The sequence below is a fragment of the Malaclemys terrapin genome, chromosome 1 (genome assembly GCF_027887155.1).
Source record: "Malaclemys terrapin pileata isolate rMalTer1 chromosome 1, rMalTer1.hap1, whole genome shotgun sequence".
In the NCBI taxonomy this organism is placed as follows: Eukaryota; Metazoa; Chordata; order Testudines; family Emydidae; genus Malaclemys; species Malaclemys terrapin.
This window is the reverse complement of record NC_071505.1, coordinates 117,793,155-117,819,559: the sequence shown is the minus strand read 5'-3', so window position 1 is coordinate 117,819,559 and position 26,405 is coordinate 117,793,155. Positions and strand designations below refer to the sequence as shown.

Genomic DNA, 26,405 nt, shown 5'->3' with positions numbered 1-26,405 from the left:
ACAATATTTTGTGTTTATATAGAACCTTTCATGCCAAAGAATGACAAAATGATTCACAAATAGAACCATGGAAATAAAGCTGCACACGGAATGGAGAGTGACAGACAAATGGCATAGAGCACAACAGTAGAGGGAAGAAATTTTGACTAAGGATTTTGAGGCAAATGCCTAACTTTATACAAATATAAATGCATAGTAAATAGGAACAAGGACACAATCACCTTGACATTTAGTCAAATTAAAACACCAGTTTAAATTAGTTTCAGGTATTACACCTCCTTCACACTCCCTCTTCCAAGTTTTGTTTGTTTTACCATCACATTTTCCTATTTTAAATTCCCTCACCTGATCCTGTATGAAGGATGCACACAGACAAAAGGGGAAATAGTGACCATAACTGCTGTTAAATGTGCAAACTTAAAAAAAATCAACGTAAGAAAGTCCACAACAAAAATATTTTTCTAATCTCTGTTAATTCCTGTAATCCTAGATGTTATTTGAAACAAAAATATGTGAAGCATTTCCAGACAGAGTGAGATTTTAAAGTTCAGTGTCCCTTTAAGGCCTCAGTCAAGAGACCTCACACTGTAATCTGTCTACTGGCCTGACAGCTTGAAAACTCCACTCACTTGCTCATCACTGAGGACCAGAAGTGGAGAATTTGGGGAAGGAGGGAGACACGAAGGCATTGCAAGCAACTTATGCAGAAGCCAAGTTTTCATTTAAGAAACATTAATGGCCAGCTTTTGAAAATAGCTGCACTTCTAGCAATTCCTGGGAACAGCAGCAGAAACATTTGAGTGGGCACATACTAATCTACATATTCTCCAGCCTCCTTTCTGGGGCCGCCTCTCTATTGAATAGTTGCAGTGCCTACCCCTGCCACCACTCACAGCTTTCCTAAGCAGCATCCCTGGGAGTTGCTAGGTGCTGAGCACTTATGAAACCAAGTGGTAAGATTTCAGGTGCCCAAACAAGAGCAGAGCTCTCTTGAAAATCTGTCCTTAAGTGTCTAGTCTTTATGGCTGCGAAAATAGCCTTCCAAACATTAACTGAGTGTAAACTGATGCAGTGAGATCTTACATGAGTCTGAACACAGACCGTTACGGTGTCTCTACTGCTACTCAGAGCGTACATGAAAACAGAGTGAAAACTGACCAGAGTTTTGCTGGTTTTCACTTCAGCTATTTAAAAATACATGGGCAGCAGTAAGCAAGTCAATTTCACTCTGCTACTGCTTGGGAAAGCTAGGATTAGTAGAAGAGGCAAGCAATGCAGAGCTATTCACTGGGAAAGAGGACCCAAAGAAGCAGCTAGTAGGGTTGCCAACTTTCTAATCGTACAAAACAGAACACCCTTGCCCCACCCCCTTCCCAGCCCCTTCCTCAAGGCCCTGCCCTTTCTCCATAGCCCCATCCCCCACTCACTCCGCCCCCACCCCCCCATCGCCCACTCTCCCCCACCCTCACTCACCCACTCATTTTCACCAGGCCGGGGCAAGGAGTTGGGGTGCAGGAGGGGGTGAGGGCTCCGGCTGGGGTGCGGGCCCTTGGGTGGGGCCGGGGATGAGGGGTTTGCAATACAGGAGGGAGCGCTGGGCTGGGGGATGGGGCCTTAGGATGGGGTTGGAGTGTGGGAGGGGGTACAGGATCTGGGCTGGGGGTGCGGCCAGATATGAGGGGTTAAGGGTGTGGGAGGCAGGTCCAGGCTGGGGACGAGGGGTTCGGAGTACAGGAGAGGGCTCAGGTGCGGGCTTCGAAAGGGAGTTTGGGTGATGTAGGGGGCTCAGGGCTGGGGCAAGGGGTTGGGGTACAGAAGGGGGTAACACTTCCTTCAGGCGGCTCCCGGAAGCAGCCAGCATGTACCTCCAGCTCCTTGACAGAGTCACGGCCAGGCAGCTCTGTGCACTACCCCTTGCCCACAGGCGTCGCCCCCGCAGCTCCAATTGGCCGTAGTTCCTGACCAATGGGAGCTGGAGAGCCGGCACTCAGGGCAGGGGCAGCGCGCAGAGCCCCATGGCCACCCCTACACCTAGGAGCCAGAGGGACATGGAAGCCACTTCCCGGAAGCCACACGGAGCTGGGTAAGGAGCCTGCCATCCCCGCACTAACCGGACTTTTAACAGCCCAGTCAGCGGTGCTGACTGGAACCGCCAGGGTTCTTTTCAACTGGGTGTTCTGTCGAAAACTGGACACGTGGCAATCCTAACCTACAGTGGAGAAGGTGCAGTGGAAACATCTTACAGCACTTCTACTACCTACAGCTGCCACCAGGTTGCAGATGGGGTAAGGTAGCTCAAACTCAACCCTCTTGAAGCAGCCCTCAGGCTCCAGCAGAGAGACTAAATTAATGTTCCTCCTCCTTTCAGGACCAGAGGAGGTTCTTCAGATATATCAGACACCTAATAGCCAGAAGCTATATGAAAAGTGGCACCTCCAATGAGGCTCCAAGGAGAGCACCCTTCCTGGCAAACTGACTAAGGCCTTGCCCATGGAGAGTGACCTACCCTCCTCTTCCATATTTGTCAGACACTTACTAGCCAGAGGCAAATATTTCAAGCTCTAATCTCCCTTATCAAGATAGGAATTCCAGCTTCTGTTATGTGTGATTCCAGGTAATTAGTGGCTCAGGCCAAAATCCTTAAATTCTTTTGGGGAGCTGGGCCTCAATTACTTCATTATTATTGTTAAACATTTATACTGTACTGCCTACAGGCCAATCAGGTCAGGGCCCCATTGTGCTAGATGCTGTACAATCATTAAGTAAACAGAGTTGCACCCATGGGCCTGAGGTGCTGGAAATGATGTTTGCTCTACTGAGCCACCTATAATTTTGCCTTTATCTAAGCACCAGGAGAAAAAGCTTAAGACAAAAAGTTACCCTTCTGATACTGTGTGACTAGAGTGTCAAACAAAACATCCCTGTTTTTTAAAAAGCTAACAATAATTAAAGACCAAACTATAACAATGCAGAAAGATCACTCTCTTTTGTGGCTTTCCAGGGAATTCTAGTACCACTTGGCAGCCACACAACATAAAAAAAAAAAAAAAAAAAAAGAGGCTACAGAAAAAGTTGCACTGAAAATTGTAATGGTGCTTGTTGTGTTTAAAAAAGGTCCACAAATTCTGTCAGATGGAGTGAGAGATTTTTGCATGTTGCTCTGGGGTTGAGTCATAGAATACTATTTATAACATCAACTGAAAAAAACATTAGCTCATCATGACCTTTACAAGGGGCCTCTAGACTGTGGAAACTCATTCATGGTATCACAGAGCCAGACACAGATGCTTTCAGTTTAACTCTGTTGAATTAACCTATACTATGTTCAGCAATTGGTTGCACAGTACAAAAAGTAATGAAAAGAAAATATCTGCTGAGCTAGCTCACTTATAAGAGAGTAAGACTGGACGTCTTTTACTGTAAGAGAATGGGTATATCTCACCCACATTTTCTCTTCACGCCTTCTTCCTCAGGTGAGATTGAACCAAGAGGAATGATCGGTTGGCTGCTACTCAAATTGTGGTTCCAACCACTAATCCAGCCACACACAGGCGGCCCTTGAAATGTTTTGGGTTTGCTGAAGTCTGTTAGGTACCAGCTTGATAGACTTAAGATACAGAAGTCCTCTATTTATCCACAGAACATATACAGCACAGGCAGCAATAGTGCACGTCCCCAAACTGACCCATGGAAGTGCCTCAACCTCATTCTGCAGGGACCTCCTCAAAAAGGACAATTCAGCTTTAGGCTCTTTCAGGGCTTAGCCTCTCTTCCGCCAAGCAGAATTACAGTTATGGTCGTTTCTGATCTCTGATATGTTTCCCTCAGAGAAGGTTTTCAAATTTTGGTTGGGGATACAGAGCGGAAAATAAGATTGGTGGGATGCAATAAAGAAAAGGAAAATTTAGGCTATCAGGAAAAACTTCACAATGATGTAATTAGTTTTCTCATTAATCTCCCAAGGAAACAAGAAGCTCCAAAGCTTGGCACATTCAACGGCTTGTCTACATCAGAAAGTTCCACTGGTATAAGTTATGGTTGAATTAAAAACCAATATAATTAAAATAATCCAAAAGGCTGCATAGTTGCTCTTATTTTGGTTTAAGAATGGCTTGTTTTGGTTTACCTTAAGTCAATTAAGAGAAACCGAAATATTCTGCTCTTAAATCATAATAAGTATCCATCCAGGGGTCTTCAATGGTTTTACTAAATTGATGTAAAAGTCCATTCAAGTTATACCAGTACAACTTTCTTGGTTATACAAGCCCTAATACATTGGACAAAGAAGTAGAAAACTTACTACAGATGGGACAGATCAATTAGTCTGTCAAAATTTTATGTTTATATAGACAAGGGTTAATGTCAAGAAGAACAGGAGTACTTGTGGCACCTTAGAGACTAACAAATTTATTAGAGCATACAGCCCACTTCTTCGAAAGCTTATGCTCTAATAAATTTTTTAGTCTCTAAGGTGCCACAAGTACTCCTGTTCTTCTTTTTGCGGATACAGACTAACACGGCTGCTACTCTGAAACCTGTTAATGTCAAGAAGGTTCAGTATTGTTATATCTATGCTCTATCTTTAAAAGCAGACTGAGCTAGTTTCAATGGGCAACTGCAGCCAAGATGAATAAGTTGCCAAAGTAGGGTCATCAAAGCCAGCAGTCAAGTTAGACAGTCTTGGAGGAGGGGATATTTACGTGGGGTGGAAAAATAAAAAAAAAGGGGGAACAAAAATACAGGAGATGAAACTTTTTAGTCACAACACTTGAGTAACATTCTGAATTTGGCTTTCTACTGTAATAAGAAGCTAGGAACAGCAAAGACGCCTGATACATACAGCAGCAGGTAAATGAGAGGATATATATAAAGAGGTATAGCAAGAGGTAAAGAATAAAGCACACCTGAAACCCAAAAAGAATGTGTGTCTGACAGGCTGGGTGACTGAGAGAGCCGGAGGGGAAAAAACACTCTTTAGAAATGTAAAGTATTTTTATTCACCGTAGTAAGCCCTAAGGGGAGCCTGTCTAAAGAGCTATACAATCTCAGACTAGGCACTGCTGCTACCTCACACCAGGTGCAGCCACTGATTTACATCTATGCAGTGTGGGTCTAAAATGTTACCATTCTGACCGGTTAGTGTCCTAAACCACCTAGCACCAGCGTACCTTACGACATCAGGTGCAGAACAGCTTGAATCTCCCCCCCTTACTTATTTTTGCTGCTTTTTTCTCACAGATTACTACTGCCTTGAAGAGATGAAAACAGACAAACAATTCTACTTCCTATTTTATATCATTAGTCCAATGCCTAGAGATACAATGACCTTATAGAAGTTTCCTTCCCAAGTGACCTCCTAATGTTCTGTCTTCTTCCTTTTGTTTTCTACGCCTATTTCCCCTAATGTTCTTCCTTTTGTTTTCTTCTCTATGAAACTTTTGTTATCACATTCAATACTATTTCCTCTCTTCACCCTTTTGCTTAGTTCAACAGCTTCTTCCTTTGTCACTGTAGGAAACAATCTTGCAATGGTAGACAGAAAGACTAGATTTCCTAATGATTTTCTTCCATCTCTAACCCCTATGAACACTGCTTCAAAGTGTCTCTTTTGTTGGCTTGTCAGCTCTCGCATTAATTAGTTTGTTTAACAAGGGCATTGTTTGCTGGAATGACACAAAGGAAAACACATTAAAGCAGCCAGTTGTATTCAGTTGACTTATAAATGCATAAGCAGGTTTCTTAAACAGACAATTCATGGCTGTGTGTCATGGTTATTGCTAAAAACAAAAAATAATTTTTCAATGTGTATAAAACACACATAAGGGCCTTGTTCTATTTGGCCTGATTCTCACTCCTGCAGCATGAAGGGGACATAAACATAATGTATACCCCCTTTAAAAGCACCTTTATATTCCCAGAGCGCAAAAAGGGGTCTTAATGTAATGAAAATCAGACCACCCTTTGTGTTTATGTTTAACCTCATTGTTTTTTGGTCTAGCATTTTACTTTGCCTAGGTATTCTACAAGGCCAGGTCTACACTGTAAACTTTTGTCCATATAGTACTGTTGGTTAGGGGTATGGTTTTATATTTATTAAATTCCTATACTGGCAAAAACCCTAGTGCAGATGTAGTTATACTAGCATAAAAGTACTTTTGCTGGGATAGTTTATTTTGCTCACTGAATGGGTATAAGCTATACTGGCAAAAGCACTTTTTTGCTTGTACACACAGCTATACCAGCTAACCTTGTCTACTGTAAACCAGACTTAAAAATGCAATAAAATTTGACAGTTTTTTATTTGTGACATTCCTCGGTGGAAATCACACACAGATCTTTAAGTTTCTGACCAAGCTAAGTGGCTTGTTCACACATATTTAGCACAAGACAATGTGAATACTCCTCAAATGTATATATACTGGAGACAAATAAAATAATTGTCTGAGGAATTACTGAACTTTTAGAACCAGGAAACAATTTCGTGGGGGATTAGACTTTCCCTGGCTTGCAAATGAGGCATTAACACTTAGGGTTGCCAACCCTCCAGGATTGCCCTGGAATCCACAGGAATTAAAGATTATGTTATGTGATGAAACCTCCAGGAATACATCCAACCAAAATTGGCAACCCTATTAAGACGGAAAAAAATTAAACTAACTGACTCATAGACTTTAAGGCCAAAAGTGATCATCATGATGTTCATCTACTCTGATCTCTTGCACGTTGCAGGCCACAGAACCTCACCCACCCCTTCCTAGAATAGACCCATAACCTCTGGCTGAATTGCTGAAGTCCTCAAAACAAGGTTTAAAGACTCCAAGTTACAGAGAATCCACCATTTAGTCTAGTTTAAACCTGCAAGTGACCCAGGCCCCATGCTGCAGAGGATGGTGGAAAACCCCCCAGGGGTCTCTGCCAGTCTGACTCAGGGAAAACTCCTTCCTGATCCCAAATATGGCGGTCAGTTAGACCCTGAGCATGTGGACAAGATCCAGCAGCCAGACACGTGGGAAAGAATTCTCTAACAATTCAGCGCCTCTCCATTTTAGTTAGGGTTACCATACGTCCGGATTTTCCCGGACATGTCCGGCTTTTTGGGCTCCAAATCCCCGTCCGGGGGGAAATCCCAAAAAGCCGGACATGTCCGGGAAAATCGGACATGCGGTCGGCGGCTCGGGTGCCGGGCCGGGGGCTCGGGGGCTCAACCGGCGGTGCTCGGGGGGGCCCGGTGCCGGGCCGGGGACTCGGGGGGCCTGGCCGGCAGTGCCGGGCCGGGGGCTCGGCCGGCGGTGCTCGGGGGGGCCCGGGGCCGGGCCGGGGGGCTCGGCCGGCGGCTCGGGTGCCGGGTGCCGGGCCGGGTGCTGGGCCGGGGGCTCGGCCGGCGGTGCTCGGGGGGGCCGGGTGCCGGGCCGGGGGCTCGGGTGCCGGGCCGGGGGCTCGGCCGGCAGTGCTCGGGGGGGCCGGGTGCCGGGCCGGGGGCTCGGGTGCCGGGCCGGGCCGGGGGCTCGGCCGGCGGTGCTCGGGGGGGCTCGGGGCCGGGCCGGGGGCTCGGGGGGCCTGGCTGGCGGGGCCGGGCCGGGGGCTCGGCCGGCGGTGCTCGGGGGGGACCGGGGCCGGGCCGGGGGGCTCGGCCGGCGGCTCGGGTGCCGGGTCGGGTGCCGGCGGTGCTCGGGGTGGCCGGGTGCCGGGCCCGGCCGGGGACTCGGGTGCCGGGTCGGGGGCTCGGCCGGCGGTGCCGGGCCGGGCTGGGGGCTCGGGGGACGGGCTGGGGACCTGCGGTGCCGGGGGTGGGCCGCGCCTCCTCCCCCCCACACACACCCCCCCTTACCTGCTTCAGGCTTCCCGCGACTCAAATGTTCGCGGGAAGCAGGGGAGGGGGCGGAGAATTTGGGGAGGGGGCGGGGTTGGGGCGGACGCGGGGGCGGGGCTGGGGCCCCTTTAAAGTGTCCTCCTTTCGGAGGCACTAAATATGGTAACCCTATTTTAGTGGCCCATCTCCAGCCGTTGGAGATATTTGCAGTTGCAGATTGGCTACATGCAGTTGCAGTTGCAGATTGGCTACATGCCACTGTAGACAGTCTTGTCATACCACCCCCGCCATAAATTTATCAAGCTCAGTCTTGAAGCCAGTTGGAGTTTTTGCCCCCACTGTTTCCCTGGGAAGCAGTACCAGAACTTCATTTCTCTGGTGGTTAAAAACCTTCACCTGATATAAAGCCTAAAACTTTTTGATGGCCAGTTTATATCCATTTGTTCCTGTGTTAACATTGGTGCTTAACTTAAATAACTCCTCTCCCTCCCTGGTATTTATTCCTCTGATGTATTTATAGAAAGCAATCATATCTCTCCTCAGCCTTCTTTTGGTTAGACTAAACAAGCCAAGCTTCTTAAGTCTCTTCTCCTAAGGTAGGTTTTCCATTCCTTGGATCATCCTAGTCACCCTTCTTTGCATTCATCTTTCTTAAACATGGGAGACCAGAACTGCACCCGGTATTCCAGGTATAGTCTCACCAGTGCCTTGTATAATGGTACTAACACTTCCGTCTCTCTACTGGAAATGCATGAGCCTTTTTCACAGCCTCATCACACTGGCAGCTCATAATCATCCAATGATCAATACACCCAGGTCTTTCTCCTCCTCTTTCACTTCCAACTGGCATGTCCCCAGCATATAGCAAACATTCTTGTTGTTGGTCCCTAAATGCATGACTTTGCACTATTTAATTTCATCCCATTTCTATTACTTCAGTTTTCAATGTCGTCCAGATCTTCTTGTAGGAGATTCCGGTCCTCTTTTGTAATCCCAACTTTGTGTCATCAGCAAATTTCATTAGCACACTCCCACGTTTTTTCCCTAAATTCAAATAAGATTGGTCCCAAACAGTGTTTCCTCTAATTTTTCCTACCCGTGTGCGGAATTAATTTTGTTATGTGCACCAATATGGAGGTGATGTGTCAGGTGCACATAACAAAATTCATGTAGCAGGGGTGGGGCTCAGGGATTTGGAGTGTGGGAAGGGGCTCAGGGCTGGGGCGTGGGGGGGGGTGCAGGCTCTGGTTGGGGGTGTGGCCTCTAGGGTGGGACTGGGGATGAGGGGCTCAGGGCTGCAGCAGAGGGTTGGGGTGCAGGAGGGGTGAGGGCTCCGGATAGGGGTGCAGGCTCCGGGGTGTGGCCGGGGATGAGGGGCTCAGGACTGGGGTGGAGAGGGGGAGGGCTTTGGCTTGGGGTGCGGGCTCTGGAGTGGGGCTGGGGATGAGAGGTTTGGGGTTCAGTTGGGCTCCCCAGGGCTACAGGGGAGAAAGAGGACTCTCCCCAGCTCTCTCTCTCCACAGTAGCACCTGGGATGGGTGCGGGGTGAGAGGCGCCTCTCCCCACTGCAGCAGGTCCAGGCTGGGCTGGGTGGGGGCTGGAGGAGGGGCACCTGTCCCCCGGCTGCGGCAGATCAGGGGCTGGGCTGGGTTCAGGCCAGGGAAGGGGCGCCTGGCTCCCAACCGCAGCAGGTTCCAAGCTGGCCTGGGCCAGGGGAGGGGGCCAGGGGAGGAGCACCATGGCAGGTCCAGAGCTTGGGGAGAGGCATCTCTCCCTGCCGCAGCCCTGAGCGCCTACGTGGTGCTTAACAGGCAGCTGCGCGGCCACACGCCCACGCAGCTTAGAGGGAACTTAGGTCCCAAGACTGATCCCTGAGGAACTCCACTAGTAACCTCCCTCCAGCCTGACAGTTCATCTTTCAGTATGACCCATTGTAGTCTCCCTTTTTACCAGTTCCTTATGCACCTTTCAATTCTCCTATTAATCCTCATCTTCTCCAATTTACCTAATAATTTCCCATGTGGCACTGTATCAAATGCCTTACTGAAATCCAGGTAGAACGCATCTACTGAATTTCCTTTGTCTAAAAAAAAAAAAAAAAAAAAATCTGTTATCTTCAAAGAAGGAGATCAGGTTGGTCTGGCACGATCTACCTTTTGTAAAACCATGTTGTATTTTATCCCAGTTCCCGTTAACCTCTCTATGTCCTTAACTACTTTCTCTTTCAAAATTTGTTCCAAGACCTTGCACACAACGGATGTCAAACTAAAAGGCCCGTAGTTTCCCAGAACACTCCCCCCCCTTTCTTAAAAATAGGAACTATATTAGCAATTCTCTAGTCATAGGGTACAACCCCCGAGTTTACTGACTCATTAAACATCCTTGCAAATAGATTTGCAATTTCATGTGCCAGTTCCTTTAATATTTTTGGATGGAGATTATCCAGGGCCCCCAATTTAGTCCCATTAAGCTATCGGAGTTTGACTTCCACCTTGGATGCGGTAATTTCTACCTCCATATCCTCATTGCCAGTAGTCACCCTGCCACTACCCCTAAACTCTTCATTAGCCTCATTAAAAACTGAGGCAAAGTATTTATTTAGATGTTGTGCTATGCCTAGATTATCTTTAATCTCCACCCCATCCTCAGTGCCTCTTCTTTCCTTGTTTTCTTCTTATTTACATGATTCTAGAAACTTTCACTATTGGTTTTAATTCCCTTTGCGAGGTCCAACTGTGCTTGGCTTTGGCAGTTCTCACTTTAATCTCTACACTTTGACCTCCAAGAGGTAGCCTTCCTTGCTGATCCATCCCATCTTCCATTCCTTGTATGCTTTCTCTTAATCACCTGTTTAAGATGCTTGCTCATCCATCTTGTTCTGCAACCCTTCCCTATGAATTTTTTCCCCTTGCTTGTGATGGAGGCTTCAGATAGTTTCTGAAACTTTGACTTAAAGTAATTCCAAGCCTCCTCCACATTCAGATCCTTGAACTCTTCAGTCCAGTCCCCTTCCCTAACTAATTCCCTTAATATTTTTTAAAGTTAGCCCTTTTGAAATCAAGGATCCTAGCTGCAGACCTATTTTTGTTTATCCTTCTATTTAGTTTAAACTGAATTAGTGCATGATCACTTGAACCCAGCTTGTCCTCTACAACCAGTTCTTCTACAAGGTCCTCATCACTCACCAGTACCAAATCTAAAATGGCAGTTTGGTGAAGAAATCTGTCAGCTATCACATCCAGGAAAATCAGGGCCTTACTATTATTAGTAACACTTGTCCTCCAAACTATATCTGAGAAATTATAGTCTCCATAATCACACAATTCCCAGTAGTATTTATTTAATTAAAAGGCACATTCCAAAATGAGAACTGCTTAAAGAAGAAAGCAAATATGAGAAAAAAAAATTACATTTAAGGACCTGATCCTTTATTTCTTGCAGTGAATAAAATTGGATTATTTTCTTTTAAATAAAAAATTGGATTTTTTAAATACATGGTGGTGGGGTTTTTTTAAATAACCCTATTTATAATTAAATTGGAAACTGAAACTTAGGTTAAGGCTTAAACTTATTAAAATCATTTAAATGAAATACAGAAAATAATATGAAGTACATATTTGCTGCCAAGTTTTAAAGAAAGTCAAACCACTAAACTGGTAGAAGTCACTGGCTAGGCACCTGGAACCAGTTTACTGAAGTGCTGAGACAGCTTTTGACATGAGTAGTCTCTTCTGTAAGTGCAGAGAGAGATTATTTCCTTCATTTCATTTATTCAACTAATTCAGTTCAATGATTAGTTCATTCAAAGTTAAGAAACCAGTTGGGAGTTAGAAAAGCAGGAAAGCTTATTTTCCTCCTCCAATATATGAAATAAAAATGAGGTGTGAAAGAATGAGATGTACTACTTCTAAAATCTGGAAGGACATGGTGACCAGAAAAAAAATCAGTTAAATTCACTCTCTACAGATAATACTTCCTTTGTTTAATAAATCTGTTAGTTTTCAATGCAAAACATATTTTGGTAAACTGACTTTTCTCTCTTATGTATTCATCAGCACACTTAAGGTACTTTTATTTAACTAATAAATGAATTTGAAAATGCTTGCTTTTGTGCATTTGTAATTGAATTCCAATTTCTATCCAAATGCAATGTGACACAAATCATGAGTAAAAAAAAAATTAACCATCTAGTAATTAAGAAAGGTGTCATTTGCTATCTTTTAACATAATAAGCAATGTAAAAATTAAGAATCTGAATAAATGTAAGTTAAGCTATATAATTGTATAAATGAATATGCATAGCTATCATGTATCCTCCGGGTTAGCAAAACCAGCACCAAATTTAGTGTAAAGGCTATATTTAGTTGCCAATTAACATGTTTTAATGGTTACCAACCAATGAGAATCAACCTTTTTTTGGGAAAATATCTGAAAAGTACAAATGCAAAACAATTAAAATGAGTTAAACCAAGGTTTCCTGCTTGCCGATTTAAATTATGATTAAAAATCAGCAATTTAAATTGCTTTGATTTAAAACAATCCATCCTGATTTCTTGAGCATCCAACTCCTACAAATTTCAGTGGGAGTTTTGGCCTTGGAAGGAACATATGATCGAACCCTAATGACCCGATTTACTGTTGCCCTGCACCTTGTGTAGCCAGTTATAACAATGCAAAGTGAATGCAAAATACTTGCAAATCAGAATGGTAACTTTTAGGCCCGTTTTGCCCTGAGGTAAAGGGCAGTAGTGAATCAGACCCAATATGCGCATTAAAAACAAAGGCTCTGGTATTTTTCTGGTAGACAAGGACGACTCCTTTTTGTCCCGCAAGTCATGCTTACACTCCCACCGGAGCTAGTCAAGAACTTGCTGGCTCTACCAGCCACCAACAACAATGCTAAGAGAATCAAAATGTTCTCTGACTGTGCATGAGACTCAGGCTGGTAAGAGGCAGACATACACTGGTCTGAAGCCGGATTCAGCCTTAGTAACTTCTACAGACAACTTAATTGATTACTGAGCTGTAAATGCCACTGGTGCATGGAGACACAAGGAGCCTGACTTTCTGGATTGAGTAGAGCTGCCAGTGCAGTTGGCTACAGTATAATAAATTTATTGGAATTAGGGTGGTAGGAAAAATGAAGCTGATAAATTATACCAGCAACAATCTGTCATAGGATCTGAATGGATTAGTTACTGCAGCTGGACCCAGTCCAACTATTAGAAGGATATTTACAGGGTTAGGCTGTTTGTATGTGTTAAAGGTAGCGTTTAATGTGTTAAAGGCAGTGGTTATTTTCAAAGGTAGTGGGTTGGTATGGATGCTTTCTTTGTCTGGATGCAGAATCCTTGACAGCTAGATGTGGTTCTTGGATGGACATCTAGCCACCTGTCTGAAGAGTGAGTGTGAAATATGGATCAAGAGACCCGGAGGTTGACCTCAGCTGGGAAAGGGTGGTTACAAAGCAGGACAAACCAAGACGAACAGGCAAACAGCAGCTTCTGGCTAAGTGGGGGCTAGAATTGTGTGCTTTATCTTGAATTTGGAGGGCAGAATGGTCTCTGTGATGCTTGTAGTTATTTTGCCACCTTTGTTCAAGGTGAAGAGGAACTGTGTCCATATTTTTAATAGGCTGTATAGGCTTTAATAATACTGTAGTAGCTAAATGTCTCCAAAGCGATTACAGGTTTATCCTCACAACACCTGTGAGGTAGGGAAGTATTATTAGGCCCACGGTTGGGGGTGGGGGTTGCCTATGAGTCTTCACACTGGAGAAGACAGAAACAAAAGCCATATCTTCTGAGTTCCAACTGAACATCTTAATCACAAGACCATCTTCTCTCACACTAGAACACATCTAGCCTTCTCCTCTGGGGCTGTGGAGGCTTCCCAGGCAGAACTAGTGTGGTTTCACCGCACATGGGAAGTTGAGGGCTGTGCAGTGGCCGTATCTCATCTGCACAAAGCCATGCTCTATGCATATTCTCTCCCTGAACAACAGCGCACAGGCACTGCTTGCTCGAATCTTGTCTACACTGCTGCTCCAGCATGTTTTAAAACTGGTGTAGTTGGTTTGAATTTAGAGGGAGAATTTCCTCAGTTTTGATGAAGCCTGAGTTACATCCTCTTGGTGCATCTCACGGTGTTTACAAGGGTAGCTTTAAATTATGTCCAGTTAGCTCCTATCTTGAAGGATAAGAGGAGCTGAAGCCCCTTTTCTGCAGCAAAGGGTATTGGAGATAGAGACATACTGCACGGAAAACTTCGTCAGATGCCCAAAGTGGGTATTCACCCACAAAAGCTTATGCTCCAATACATCTGTTAGTCTATAAAGTGCCACAGGACTCTTTGTCGCTTCTTTCTTCTGTCTCCTGAATTCCCGTTTCAGTTACCAAACACGGTTAAGCATGTATCATGATGAATATGATTGCTGCAGGTAAATACACCAGTTGCATCTTTGTATGTGCACGGGGTCCGAGTTACAGTTGTGGGGAGAATCTTTACTTTGACACATGGCTTTATTGATGGAAGGTGCTCAGATACTATGGTGATGGGCAGCCGCATAAACCCATGATAGATATTTAAGAGTTTTAAGTTAAGTTATGCTAGTTTTTACATGTGCTACTTGTTAATTATATGAATCTCCTTTATACTTAAATTATTAAATTTATGCTAATACATACTATAAAGTCCACAAGGTGATGCAAATAGAAATCAGTGTCTACAATTATTTAAATACTGAGCGTAACACTGTGCCAACATTTTACTTCTCACATATCAAAGAAAGACAGAAATCTTATACACTTTAGTAAATTTAACAACTAACCATTGAGAATTGCAGAAGTGAAAATGGTATCAGTCACTGTCCTCTGAAAAACAGTTACAAGTGTTCTACCAGTTTATGCAAATTAAAAGTGTGGCATTTCTTCCAGGCAAAGTCCCATTAAAAAACACCAAGAACAAAGTAAATGCAGAGTAATGCACATTGGAAAACATAATCCCAACTATACATATAAAATGATGGGATCTAAATTAGCTGTTACCACTCAAGAAAGAGATCTTGGAGTCGTTGTGGAACAATTTCAAACTCAATGAGAAATTGTTGATTTTTATATAATAATAAATAAATAAATAATAATAAAATCAACCTCTAGAAGTGCTATGGCACAGCAAAAGCCTATTTTTGGAGGACCACAGTAACGTACTAGCCTTCAGAAGAGATAGGGGAGGGAAATTAACTCACATAGCAATGGAGCTGGTAAAACAACACTTTGAAAGCTTAAATCCGACTTGATTTCCTATTCTTCACACATCTAGAATGAGACAGAGCCAGGATTGACCAAGGATCACACTTTGACAAGCCCTGATATTTCTGTGCACAAGCATGCATGTGCTAAGGCCATGACCCTGCAGACGCTGCTATCAAAGGAAGGAGATTTTCAAAGACACAATGGTGCCCAGCTCCTATAGACTTTGAAACATCCAACCATCCTTTGTGCCTCTGAAAACTTCCCCCAGTCAATGGGATTAACCCATAGAAATAAGCAGCATGTCCAAGAATGAGTGTTTCCTAGCTCAGACTCTAACATTGCTTACAGCACAGACTTAAACCCTGAAGATTGGAAGGGCTCCAAGTCCTCAATTTTTTTTTTTTTAATTTACTATAACAACTCTGGACAATCTTGTTATCCACATCCCACTATGAACCTCATTACATTCTTCTGTATGCCTTGGTCAGGTCCCCTCTGTTTCCCCTCCTCTCTGAGGTAAACAGTCAGCATCCTTTCAGTCTCTCTTCATATGGAAGTATTTGCATGCTTCTGATCACTCCCACTGCCAATCTCAGAACCTCCTCAATTTCTACTAGACCCCTTTTCAGATAGGGTGGCCACCACAGAAAACACAGTATCCCCAGAGAAGCTGAACCACTGGTTTATATAATGGCATTATCACATTTTTAGTATTATTCTTGAGCCCATTCTTTAAACTGTTTGCTTTTTTTGATCCCATAGACCATCATCTCCCCTGTGCCATTCTGGCCCTCACATCCTCTGAGTTTTTTGTTTCCCTCCTCCTTTTCCACATACCTCAGAGTGAGGTAGATGGGTGTGTAATGTTCCTTGGTGCCAGCGGTGGTCAGGGTGGGATGAGGAGAAGACAGCCAGCTGGGAGGGAGTAGACTCTGCTGCTGCCAGATCAGAGGAGGAGGCAGTAGCTCGGCTGCCCCATGCCCGGAGGAGGCAGGAAATTCAGGGTTTAAATCCCTTCTCATTGCTGCCTGTCTGGCAGAGGCTCTGGAAATGAGTGGGGAAGGCACTGTCCCCTGGTATAGCTTCGGAATACTGATGAGTCTCGCTATGGGTTTTAAGGAGTTAATTAAATGATTCAACTCATAAAAAGCAATTGGGTGTCAACAAAATGACTATGCCTCTGTAGAATTATTACGAAGACTTCACGTCTCAGAAGACATATCTATTCAGTATCTTTAGGTAGCTTTCTAAAGAAACCACCTACCTACATTACAGGGTTGATTTAACTACTACGGTTTGTAAAGCTCTTCAAAGTTCCTCAGGATGGAAGTATTACTGATGGCTTTGTACAGCAGTTTTCCAACTTGTTCAGTCCATCAGCATCTTCCACACAGAAGTCTCTGTCTTTTGTGCTCATCTTAAGGACAACCATGAGCAAGACCATCAGCAGTGTGAACACAACAGAACCTCTGCCCAAGCAAACACCAATCTGTACTATTGTGTGCAAGACGAGGGCTCAGAAAAAGAAACCTTGGACCTCTAGCTCCTCATCTGAGAGTCTTGTTTTCAGGCTCCAGGATGAATAGCATACCGTGTACTACTGCACTCTGCTAGCTGATTGTGGAGCAGGGCTGCACTCTGGAAGGCTGCCCATCTTCCCAGCTGCAGAATGAGTTGTAGTAATCACAGCTGCTACAAGGAACTGAAGTGAAATAGTATTAAGAGCAATTCCCCAAAATTAGATAATGTGAAAGCGTTCAGATTCTGGCTCACAGAAAGGGTAAATGCAAGTGCTAGCACTGTTTGGGGAGGTAAGGGAGACCCTGAGGACTGGGTCTGCTGGGTCTGAACAAGAGAAAACAAAGGGACTGGTCCTGCGCTGCTAAACTCTCATGGACTTAGTGACCTTGAGGAGGCATAGTAGAGTCTGCTGCTGATCCTGCAAGATTCTACGTCTGTCCCAGCTCGTTGTCTCCTCCTCCCACCCTGACCACTTCTGGCACCAAGAAGCACCAACAAAAAAATCAATATTCTAGTCTTACAATCAGCATGAGCATTGTTGTTAAATTCATGAAACACTCAGGTAGGTAAGTTGTACTAGTTAAGTACAACTTACACATAGTTAAGTACTCATACTATATAGTTCTTTTCATATATATATATATACACACACACACACTAAAAATGTAACTTGGGCATGAACGGTGAACTTCAAAAGGGAAGGTAAGTAAATGAATAACTCTGGTCCGTAAAACAATAATAACCTATGTGCCAAAATGGGTGTATCATGGAAGACAGATGGGTTAAAGCTTTTGATTACTTTTAACAACAGTTTTAATTGGAACTTCATGTTATTTTATTTGGCTCTTATGGTTTGCACAAGAGAAGGAATCGCTGGACCTTTAGACAAGCAAACAACTGGATTTTCACTGTCAGTAACATATGGTAATATTTGCTAGACTCCTGATGGACCAGAGTTAATCTCACCTCTAGTATAATAAAGGTTTATGATGACAGGTGCTCTGTTTTATGAGGTAATAATCTGGTTCCTTAACGTATAAGCTATGAGCCAACGGAACCATTTCTAAGGAAAGTGGGGCCAGGCATTCCTGTAGTTGTGAGGTAAGGATATCAAGTTACCAGAATGGGTGACTGTATGATAAGTTATGGCCATATACTCCCTCAACATGTGCTCAAGCTGTCATGGGAGTTTATCCTTTCAGTGCTGAGGCCAGGAGTTCAATCTCCACATTACAGACACCAGGGCTCTCAGTCAGTAGCTACACTTTGTTACAGACTAGTACTCTGGACAGGACTTGAACTTCTCTGGCTCTCAAAGCCTTTGACTAGCTTGTCCAACAAGGTGGAAGATATAACTCATTTGGTATAGTGACTATGATCGTGTCATCCCTGCTGGTTGGGGCTAGCAAGAATAAAGTCCACTATTTTCTCACAGCAAACAGACCTCACAATTTTTTTTGCTAAAAGTCCTGGTTTCAATGCCTACTACTGACCACAGTGTTTTTATTTATGTAGCCACAGTTATTTACAGATACAAATAAAATGACATGTTAGTATGGGAGCAACTATGCTAATACATATGCTGAATCTTTAGCCTGCCTAGTGTGGATGCATTGTTTCAAAAGGCCTGAATAGACTGTCAAGGCTGAGTGCTCATGCCATTAATAAAATGTGATGTGTCTCTTCTCCTGACAATCCTGACCCCTGAGTAATTACTGATCACTGTACTCCTAAGGAGAAATTCATTCCTGGTGTAACTGCAGGGGAATAATTCCATTGAGTTATACCAGGGATGAATATGGCCCATTGAAAAATATAAGCTGCGTGCAAGCTAACCTCTTTTTTGGTTCCTTCTGTTTCTCCTGTGACTCTATAACACTGATTTGGGCAGTCAGCCCCAGTGCCAAGGAAATCAGACCGCCCACATCCTCACAAGATGATGCAAGTGCTAGGCCTGTCAGCTGAAATCAGTTGCCACAGAGGGACAAGGGAGAACTAGAGAAACCAGCGGTAAATTCAGTTCTTACACATAATATTTCTGTAAAGAGGGCTCAGAGACAGGAAGGGAACTGGAAAAGGATTGAGGGAGAATGTGTCTTTATTGAAGTAGCAGGGATTTAAAGCAGGAAATAGTGAAGAGGGGAAACCTCAAGGGACAGGGAAGTGTAATGATATATTGCTGACAGATACCTTCATAGTTTTATTTGTACTACAGTTATGCCTAGAGGCCCAAACTGTGATTGGGATCCCATTGTGATGAGTGCTAGGACTTCCAAACACACAGTGACAGTCCCTGTCCTCAAGCGTTTACAGTCTAAATAGATAAAACAAATGAAGGACAAAAGGGAAAACAAAGGCACAGAGAAGTGAAGTGACTTGCCCAAAGTTACACAGCAGGCCAGTGGCAGAGTGTACAACCCAGATCTCCTGTCTCCTAGATCAGAGTACCATTATATCATTCCCAATATATCACTCCCCTATGTTTCTTCAGTCCAGCAGAGTGATCCTTTTGCTTAGAAATAGGGTAATTTCATTGTCAAGCTCACTGTTGTCATGATCAGTCACAGCGCTATGGATCATATTTTACTTCCTTTTTTTTTTGTACGTGCATGGTTAGTACTGCTGTAAGATGCTGGATAACAGTCCTGGAGACTGAAGTCCACTGCTCTGGTCAGTCATGCAACCGGTACAGCAAAAACACTATATGGTGGATAGAAAGCTGGCTAGATCGTCGGGCTCAACAGGTAGTGATCAATGGCTGCAGGTCTAGTTGGCAGCCGGTTTCAAGCGGAGTGCCCCAAGGTCGGTCCTGGGGCCGGTTTTGTTCAGTATCTTCATTAATGATCTGGAGGATGGTGTGGACTGCACCCTCAGCAAGTTTGCAGATGACACTATAGTGGGAGGAGTGGTAGATACGCTGGAGGATAGGGATAGGATACAGAGGGACCTAGACAAATTAGAGGATTGGGCCAAAAAAAATCTGATGAGGTTCAACAAGGACATGTGCAGAGTCCTGCACTTAGGACAGAAGAATCCCATGCACAGCTACAGACTAGGGTCCGAATGGCTAGGAAGCAGTTCTGCAGAAAGGGACCTAGGGGTTACAGTGGACGAGAAGCTGGATATGAGTCAACAGTGTGCCCTTGTTGCCAAGAAGGCTAACAGCATTTTGGGCTGTATAAGTAGGGGCATTGCCAGCAGATCAAGGGACATGATCATTCCCCTCTATTCAACATTGGTGAGGCCTCATCTGGAGTACTGTGTCCAGTTTTGGGCCCCACACTAGAAGAAGGATGCGGAAAAATTGGAAAGAGTCCAGCGGAGGGCAACAAATATGATTAGGGGCCTGGAGCACATGACTTATGAGGAGAGGCTGAAAGAACTGGGATTGTTTAGTCTGCAGAAGAGAAGAATGAGGGGGGATTTGATAGCTGCTTTCAACTACCTGAAAGGGGGTTCCAAAGAGGATGGATCTAGACTGTTCTCAGTGGTACCAGATGACAGAACAAGGACTAATTGTCTCAAGTTGCAGTGGGGGAGGTTTAGGTTGGATATTAGGAAAAACTTTTTCACTAGGAGGGTGATGAAACACTGGAATGGGTTACCTAGGGAGGGGTGGAACCTCCTTCCTCAGAGGTTTTTAAGCCCCAGCTTGACAAAGCCCTGGCTAGGATGATTTAGTTGGGGATTGGTCCTGCTTTGAGCAGGGGGTTGGACTAGATGACCTCCTGAGGTCCCTTCCAACCCTGATATTCTATTCTATGAACAGCAAGCAATTGTACAAGATTGTAACCCGCTCCCCAGGGCCTACGCCCCTAGCTCACAGCATACTGAAACGGAGAAGCCACAAAGTGGGCTACTAGGAGCATTTTCAGAACTTCTCCCATCACTGGTCTAATCCTGTCTCAGCTGCACTGATGCTAGCAGTTGTGGGAATCCTCATGTACATGGAGCACAGATGAGGTGGGGTGGTGATAAAACACTTATCTACTAGTGTTCCCATTACTGACAGCATCTGTGCAGCTGCACCATTGCTAAGGCAACAGCAAGGAAATTTCAGAAAATGTTCAACGTAGGCAAGATCAAAGGATGAGAAAAGGGCAACACGACAATCGGCAGGGGAGAGCAGCACGAGTGAAGTCTACTGATGTTTCCCCTTCCTCCCCTGGGTGGAATAAGCTCTCATCTCATCTAGCAGAATCATTTAAGTGGAGCAACTATGTACAAGCCGAAGTGCAAATTCAGGACAAACAGTGGTCAGTTCAAAGTCAGCTTTGTACAGAACCTTCTTCAAGACCCCAGACCTTCACATGGTGCAGCTGTTCCAGGCACTGTAAAGTTACCAGTGGAGAAGTTAAAAAAGCAAGAACAGCACTAAGTCCTTTTGGAAGAACAAGGCGTCTCTCCCCACATCCCAGGGGATAGCACGCACACACGCACACAAAGACTGTATAACTTAAAGGAAGTAGAGACCAAACTGCGACTATAAAAGACTGGTTTCAAAAAAAAAAAAAAATGCAACATCTCACATTAAATTTTAACCCGTGAAAACGTTACATTTTCCACTTACACTAAACCACGCTACATTCTGCTGCCTGTTATCCAGATTCAGGTCTAGCATGACTGCACAGCTAAGAGCTATAATAAACTCCCGGGCACTTTAAATCCATGTCGCCTGTCAGCAGACTATACCCTTCCCAGATTTTTTTCCCCCTTCTGTTTTTTTAACCCCTTAAGAGACCCATGTTAGAAATAAACCCGCGCCGGTAACAAATAATTCTCCCATGCAATATTAGATTGAAAGGTTTTTCCTCCTCCTCCTCTCCCCCCCCCGCCTATTATTTTTCTCAAATGCCGCCTGCAATTCAACCATTAAAAAAGGAGACGAGAGAATCACGCACATCCTGCCTCTGAATCAGAAACAATCAACTAGCGAGGACAGAGCCTCCCTTGCAAGGCACCAAAGCCAAATCAGAGCAACAATAAATGAAATGCTGTTTTATTGCCACTGTGCATCCCACAATGGACGGGCACCCATGCTGCAGCACAATTGACTCCAATTACCTTCATCGTGCTAGTACAAGAGCAGTAATTGCCAGATGAGGCAGGAAGAGCTTTCTCCGCGGCCCCGCTCCCTTCGGCCAGCGAGCAGGATGAAGCGCCTACGGACTATCTGTCTCTCCCTATGCAACGCCTCCCTGCTGGGACACGTTGCAGCTGTGAGAAGGAACTGATATTCTCCCTGCTCCTGCTGCTGCTGCTTGGGGGTTCCGATTGCATCAGCGCGCGGCAACGCCACTTTCCCCTGGTCGTCGCCAGGGGGAGCAGCCGCGGGACATCACCCAGTGCTTGCTGCAGCCAGATCTCCCTTCCCAAAGAAGCAGCATCCCCACAATGCAGTGGTTCCCAAACTGGGGTTCCTGAAATGTTACAGGGGGTTCTCGGGGAAAAATTCCCTAATGGCGGACAGAGCTGTCCTTAGGGAGCAGGGGACCAACACCCCGGAGCCCCAGGACTGCCAAGAGCTAAGCAGATCAAAGCAAGCACATCTATCACACTGAGGAGATTTAAACTTCAAGACTCCTTATAAGAAATAGAAAGGGAGGTGGATTTTTTTTTGCTGTTTTTAAAATTAAATAGGCAGCTAGTATTGTTTTTAAAAGTATTATGAAGAACAAGTTTAAGCTTTGTTATAACGTGTGTTGTTTGTTTGCTTGAACTGCTCAAGACCTGAATGCTTGTATAAGAGGAACTCTTTGTATTGACTTCTTACATACCTTCATGCTATTTTCACATCTGATACTCCTTGATGAAACATAGGAGCCTTATCTTATAACAGGCTTATTCCAAGTGATACAAGCTACGAAAGTGGATCTTGGAACAGTGTTGCCGTTTTCATAATGTAATAAAAATACTGTAATGATAAATAATAATGAATAATAAATAGTGTGTAATAAGCATGTCATAAAAACAAATTTTATATTTCCAAGATCACTGCTTTTATAATTTATACTCAGGTAAAGGAGAAAATCCCTGGATATTCATTTTTAGGAGGGGGTTCATGAGACTTGACATTTTGGTGAAAGGGGTTCACAGGTTGTTAAAGTTGGGGAACCACTGCCATAATGCCAAGGTATTTCACCCTCCTCCCCAAGCCAGTCACAGCACCACGCCTAAGCAAACACTGCCATGGTGCCCAATGTCCCAGCCCAGCGTGTGCTGTGAGAGATTAGTGCCTGGGTGTAATAATCTGCCTATCTTCACAGGCTACCCAGACAAGGTAGCTACCAGGGTCCAGTGTGGGTCCATTACTGGTCTTCAGAATGTCCCAGACATGTCATTCCACCTCCTGCCAAACAGGAATTCTTTGCACTGAAAATATTTCACACTGACCTAGTGACATTACTCTTTTTCCTGCACCTCCTTTATAAACACCAGTAAATGCTGATTCGCTCTCTGAGTCATTTCCTCTTACCGGCTTTCAGACTGTCTGGACACTCAACACCTCTCAGTTTACCCTCCCCTTTCCCCGAATCAACACTGCATCCTTCAGTTCTCATTGCAGCTGGATTTCATGCACACTTTATTTTCTGCAAAATTTGCACCACTGCAGGTGCAGCTCTTCCAGTGGTAGCAATGGGAGCTTTAACGTGGACAGGCCCCAACTTCTGAACAGAGATAGATGGGACAGGGAATAAACATCAGAGCCCCAAGTATATGCACAATCCCACCATTGTTACTGCCAGTTGAGCTGCACCAATAGGAAGTAGTACATTGGTGAGAATTCTGAAGAAAATATCGGAGTGTAGACCCAGCCTAATCTCCCCAAATAAGGGTGCTTATTCTCATCTTCGCAGATTTTATCTTTTTTCTTTTGTTACCATTTTCATAACTGGTTTCCCTCTTCCTGCCTGCTGGTGAGCAGCTGTGTCCAGCTCTGGAAAAGAGACTTTTCTTCATTGATTCTACTGCCAAGTGAATACTTCAGTAAACTGTTTTGCTATGCATTTGTATGAATGATTCTCCCGAGAGAGAGAGAGAGAGAGAGAGAGAGAGAGTGTGATTCTCCCTTGAATATACGTGTTTGTATAGTTGCAAAAATAACTCTGGCAGAGCATTTTCATGGGAAAACTCAAATGATAAACAGTAAAAGAATGATGATTTTATAGGTGAGAGTGGAATTACACGAAAAAAGTTGGCCAATGTATGCTAATTTTACAAATCCAACAGCTAGTGTCCTGCTAGTGAGGATTGCAAAGCCTTGTGCTCCAGGAGCTTCCCACCGTGCTAGCTGAAAGTAATATACCTGCAGTGTAGGAGCTACTAGTACAAGGACACAGCTGAGAAAAAGACAGATGCCTATTGTTGCTGCAACAGCTGCTCATCGTGATTTCATTGAATGACTGAAAGCAACAGGAATGACAGAGATTTGTTGTCATTATTTAATTTACAATATGAATGACCTTTTAAATTGTAAAAATAACCAAACAATGTTTACGGTTATTGATTTGTGTGTGTGCACACGCACATGATGAAGAGTTTAGGCTTTTGATAGTTTGAATTATCTGACATTCTTAAGAGGCCACATACACCTCCATCTATGGGCTCTATTCAGCAGCAGGGGAAAAGTTCCCTTTTATAGCACAAAGGTCTGCAAAATATCTTGTGCATCTGGGCAGGGTTAATTCATACATTGATGATAAATAAATTTTACAGGAATGTGTAACTCCACTGTAAAAATATACTTATGGGCTTGAACCATGACAATCAAAGGTCTTGTCTATGCTGGGTTTTTTTCCTTAAAGCTTCCCATCATTGCAGTGCTATCAATGATGGAAGCTGTAGTGCAGATAAGGTGCCCCAGCAACTGCCAGCATTTGTACACAGTGTCACCTAGATCTGTTCTGAGGAGGGTTAGAAAACATTGTGGTTCAAATACTAGCACCTTGTCTAGCCTCCCACTCCCCTGTTGCTAGCACTAGAGCTGCATGATGGGAAATTTTAGGGAAAAGAATCTAGTGTAGACATAGCCAAAGGTTTCCAGTGAGAATATTTTTGCAATTTTTTAAAATAGGCTACTTTTATGCTCTAAGGGCAGGTCTTCACTATGGGGGGGGGGGTCGACTTAAGATACGCAAATTCAGCTACGCGAATAGTGTAGCTGAATTCGACGTATCGCAGCCGACTTACCCCGCTGTAGGGACGGCGGCAAAATCAACCTCCGCAGCTTCCCATCGACGGCGCTTACTCCCACATCCGCTGGTGGAGTAAGAGCGTCGATTCAGGGATCGATTGTCGCGTCCCAAATCGATCCCCGAGAGGTCGATTTCTACCCGCCGATTCAGGCGGGTAGTGTAGACCTAGCCTAAGAGTTAAAAAGTTGGTTTGGGACACTTTTTGCCATTAATTGAATTTTTAAAACAATGATCTTCTAAAACGGAGAGAGAAGGGTATTTCAGATCTGTAAAATCTGTTAATAATGTACACAGGCCTCTTACATATTTTAAAATAGTACAAACTGCACAGATAGCATTGCCAGAAGTTGGGAATAGGCGACAGGGGATGGATCGCTTGATGATTACCTGTTCTGTTCATTCCCTCTGGGGCACCTGGTATTTGCCACTGTTGGAAGACAGGATACTGGGCTAGACGGACCTTTGGTATAACCCAGTATGGCGTTCTTATAATAATGTTTACAAACTGGAGATAATATTGGGGAGGGATAACTCAGTGCTTTGAGCATTGGCCTCCTAATCTCAGGGTTGTGAGTTCAGTCCTTAAGGGGGCTACTTAGGGATCTGGGGCAAAAATCAGTAGTTGGTCCTGCTAGTGAAGGCAGGGGGCTGGACTCAATGACCTTTCAGGGTCCCTTCCAGCTCTATGAGATAGGTATATCTCCATTTATTTATTTGACACTTTAGAATCCACAGGCAAAATCAGCTTTCTTCCTTCTCCAAGAGGCTGCCAGCAGCAATGCAGACTCTATTTGTATTGAACATATATTGTACGATACAATGAAGAACCCATACTGTGTGGTTCTATAGACAGAAATATATTACTATTTATTTGTATTGCAATAGCACTTAGGGGCCTCAATCATAGATCAGGAATGCATTGTGCTAGGTCAGAGGTGGGCAAACTACAGCCTGCAGGCCAGATCCGGCCCGTGAGCCATTTTAAGCTGGCCCACGAGCTCCTGCTGGGGAGCGGGGTGTGAGGCTTTCCCCCCCCACCAGCGCTCCAGCAGGGGCGTTGGGTCAGGGGCCGCACCACGCGGCTCGGCTCCTCTCCGGCGCTCCTGCCAGGGCTGTGAGCCGCCCTACGTGTCTCCCGGAAGCCGTGGCATGGCCCCGCTCCGAGGGTCGGAGGCCACTCCACACATAGGAGCCGAAGAAGGGACATGCTACTGCTTCCAGGAGCCGTTTGAGGTAAGTGCTGTTGTAGCCCTATGCTCTGTCATGGCGTCCGGATGGCCATTTGTCGGTCAGAAGGTCACATCGGTGTTGTGTGCAGCACCTTGGTGCTGTGTGCAGCGCCTTGGTGTCGTGTGCAACACATTGGGGCCGTGTGACCATTCTCGAACCTTCTGCCTGGTCAATTGTAGGTCACATTGGTACCGTGTGCTACAATTCCAGCGGGCCGTGTGCATAAGCCTAGTGTGCCATGTGCAATACCTGTTACGTAGGGGGCACCAGCTCGGAGCCTGGTTGGTGTAGGAGCGGGGAACCAATTAGATGCTAGCACGTGCAAGGGTCTTCGAACAAAACTATGTCTCTGGTCTAAATCAGCAGGAGTGTCCGCGTGTTAGCTGAAAGGCCTGA

At 44.7% G+C, this 26,405-nt stretch overlaps 1 protein-coding gene across 1 annotated transcript in view; it reads right to left on the bottom strand.

Annotated features, from left to right (window-relative positions):
- Positions 1–22,457, bottom strand: part of BCAT1 (branched chain amino acid transaminase 1) — a 99,096-nt gene extending 76,639 nt beyond the window's left edge. The window contains exon 1 of the mRNA XM_054036507.1: positions 21,649–22,457. Coding sequence (XP_053892482.1) covers positions 21,649–21,654 — 6 coding nt within the window. The 5' untranslated portion in view covers positions 21,655–22,457. The remainder of the gene's footprint in view (positions 1–21,648) is intronic.
- Between the last annotated feature and the right edge of the window lie 3,948 nt (positions 22,458–26,405).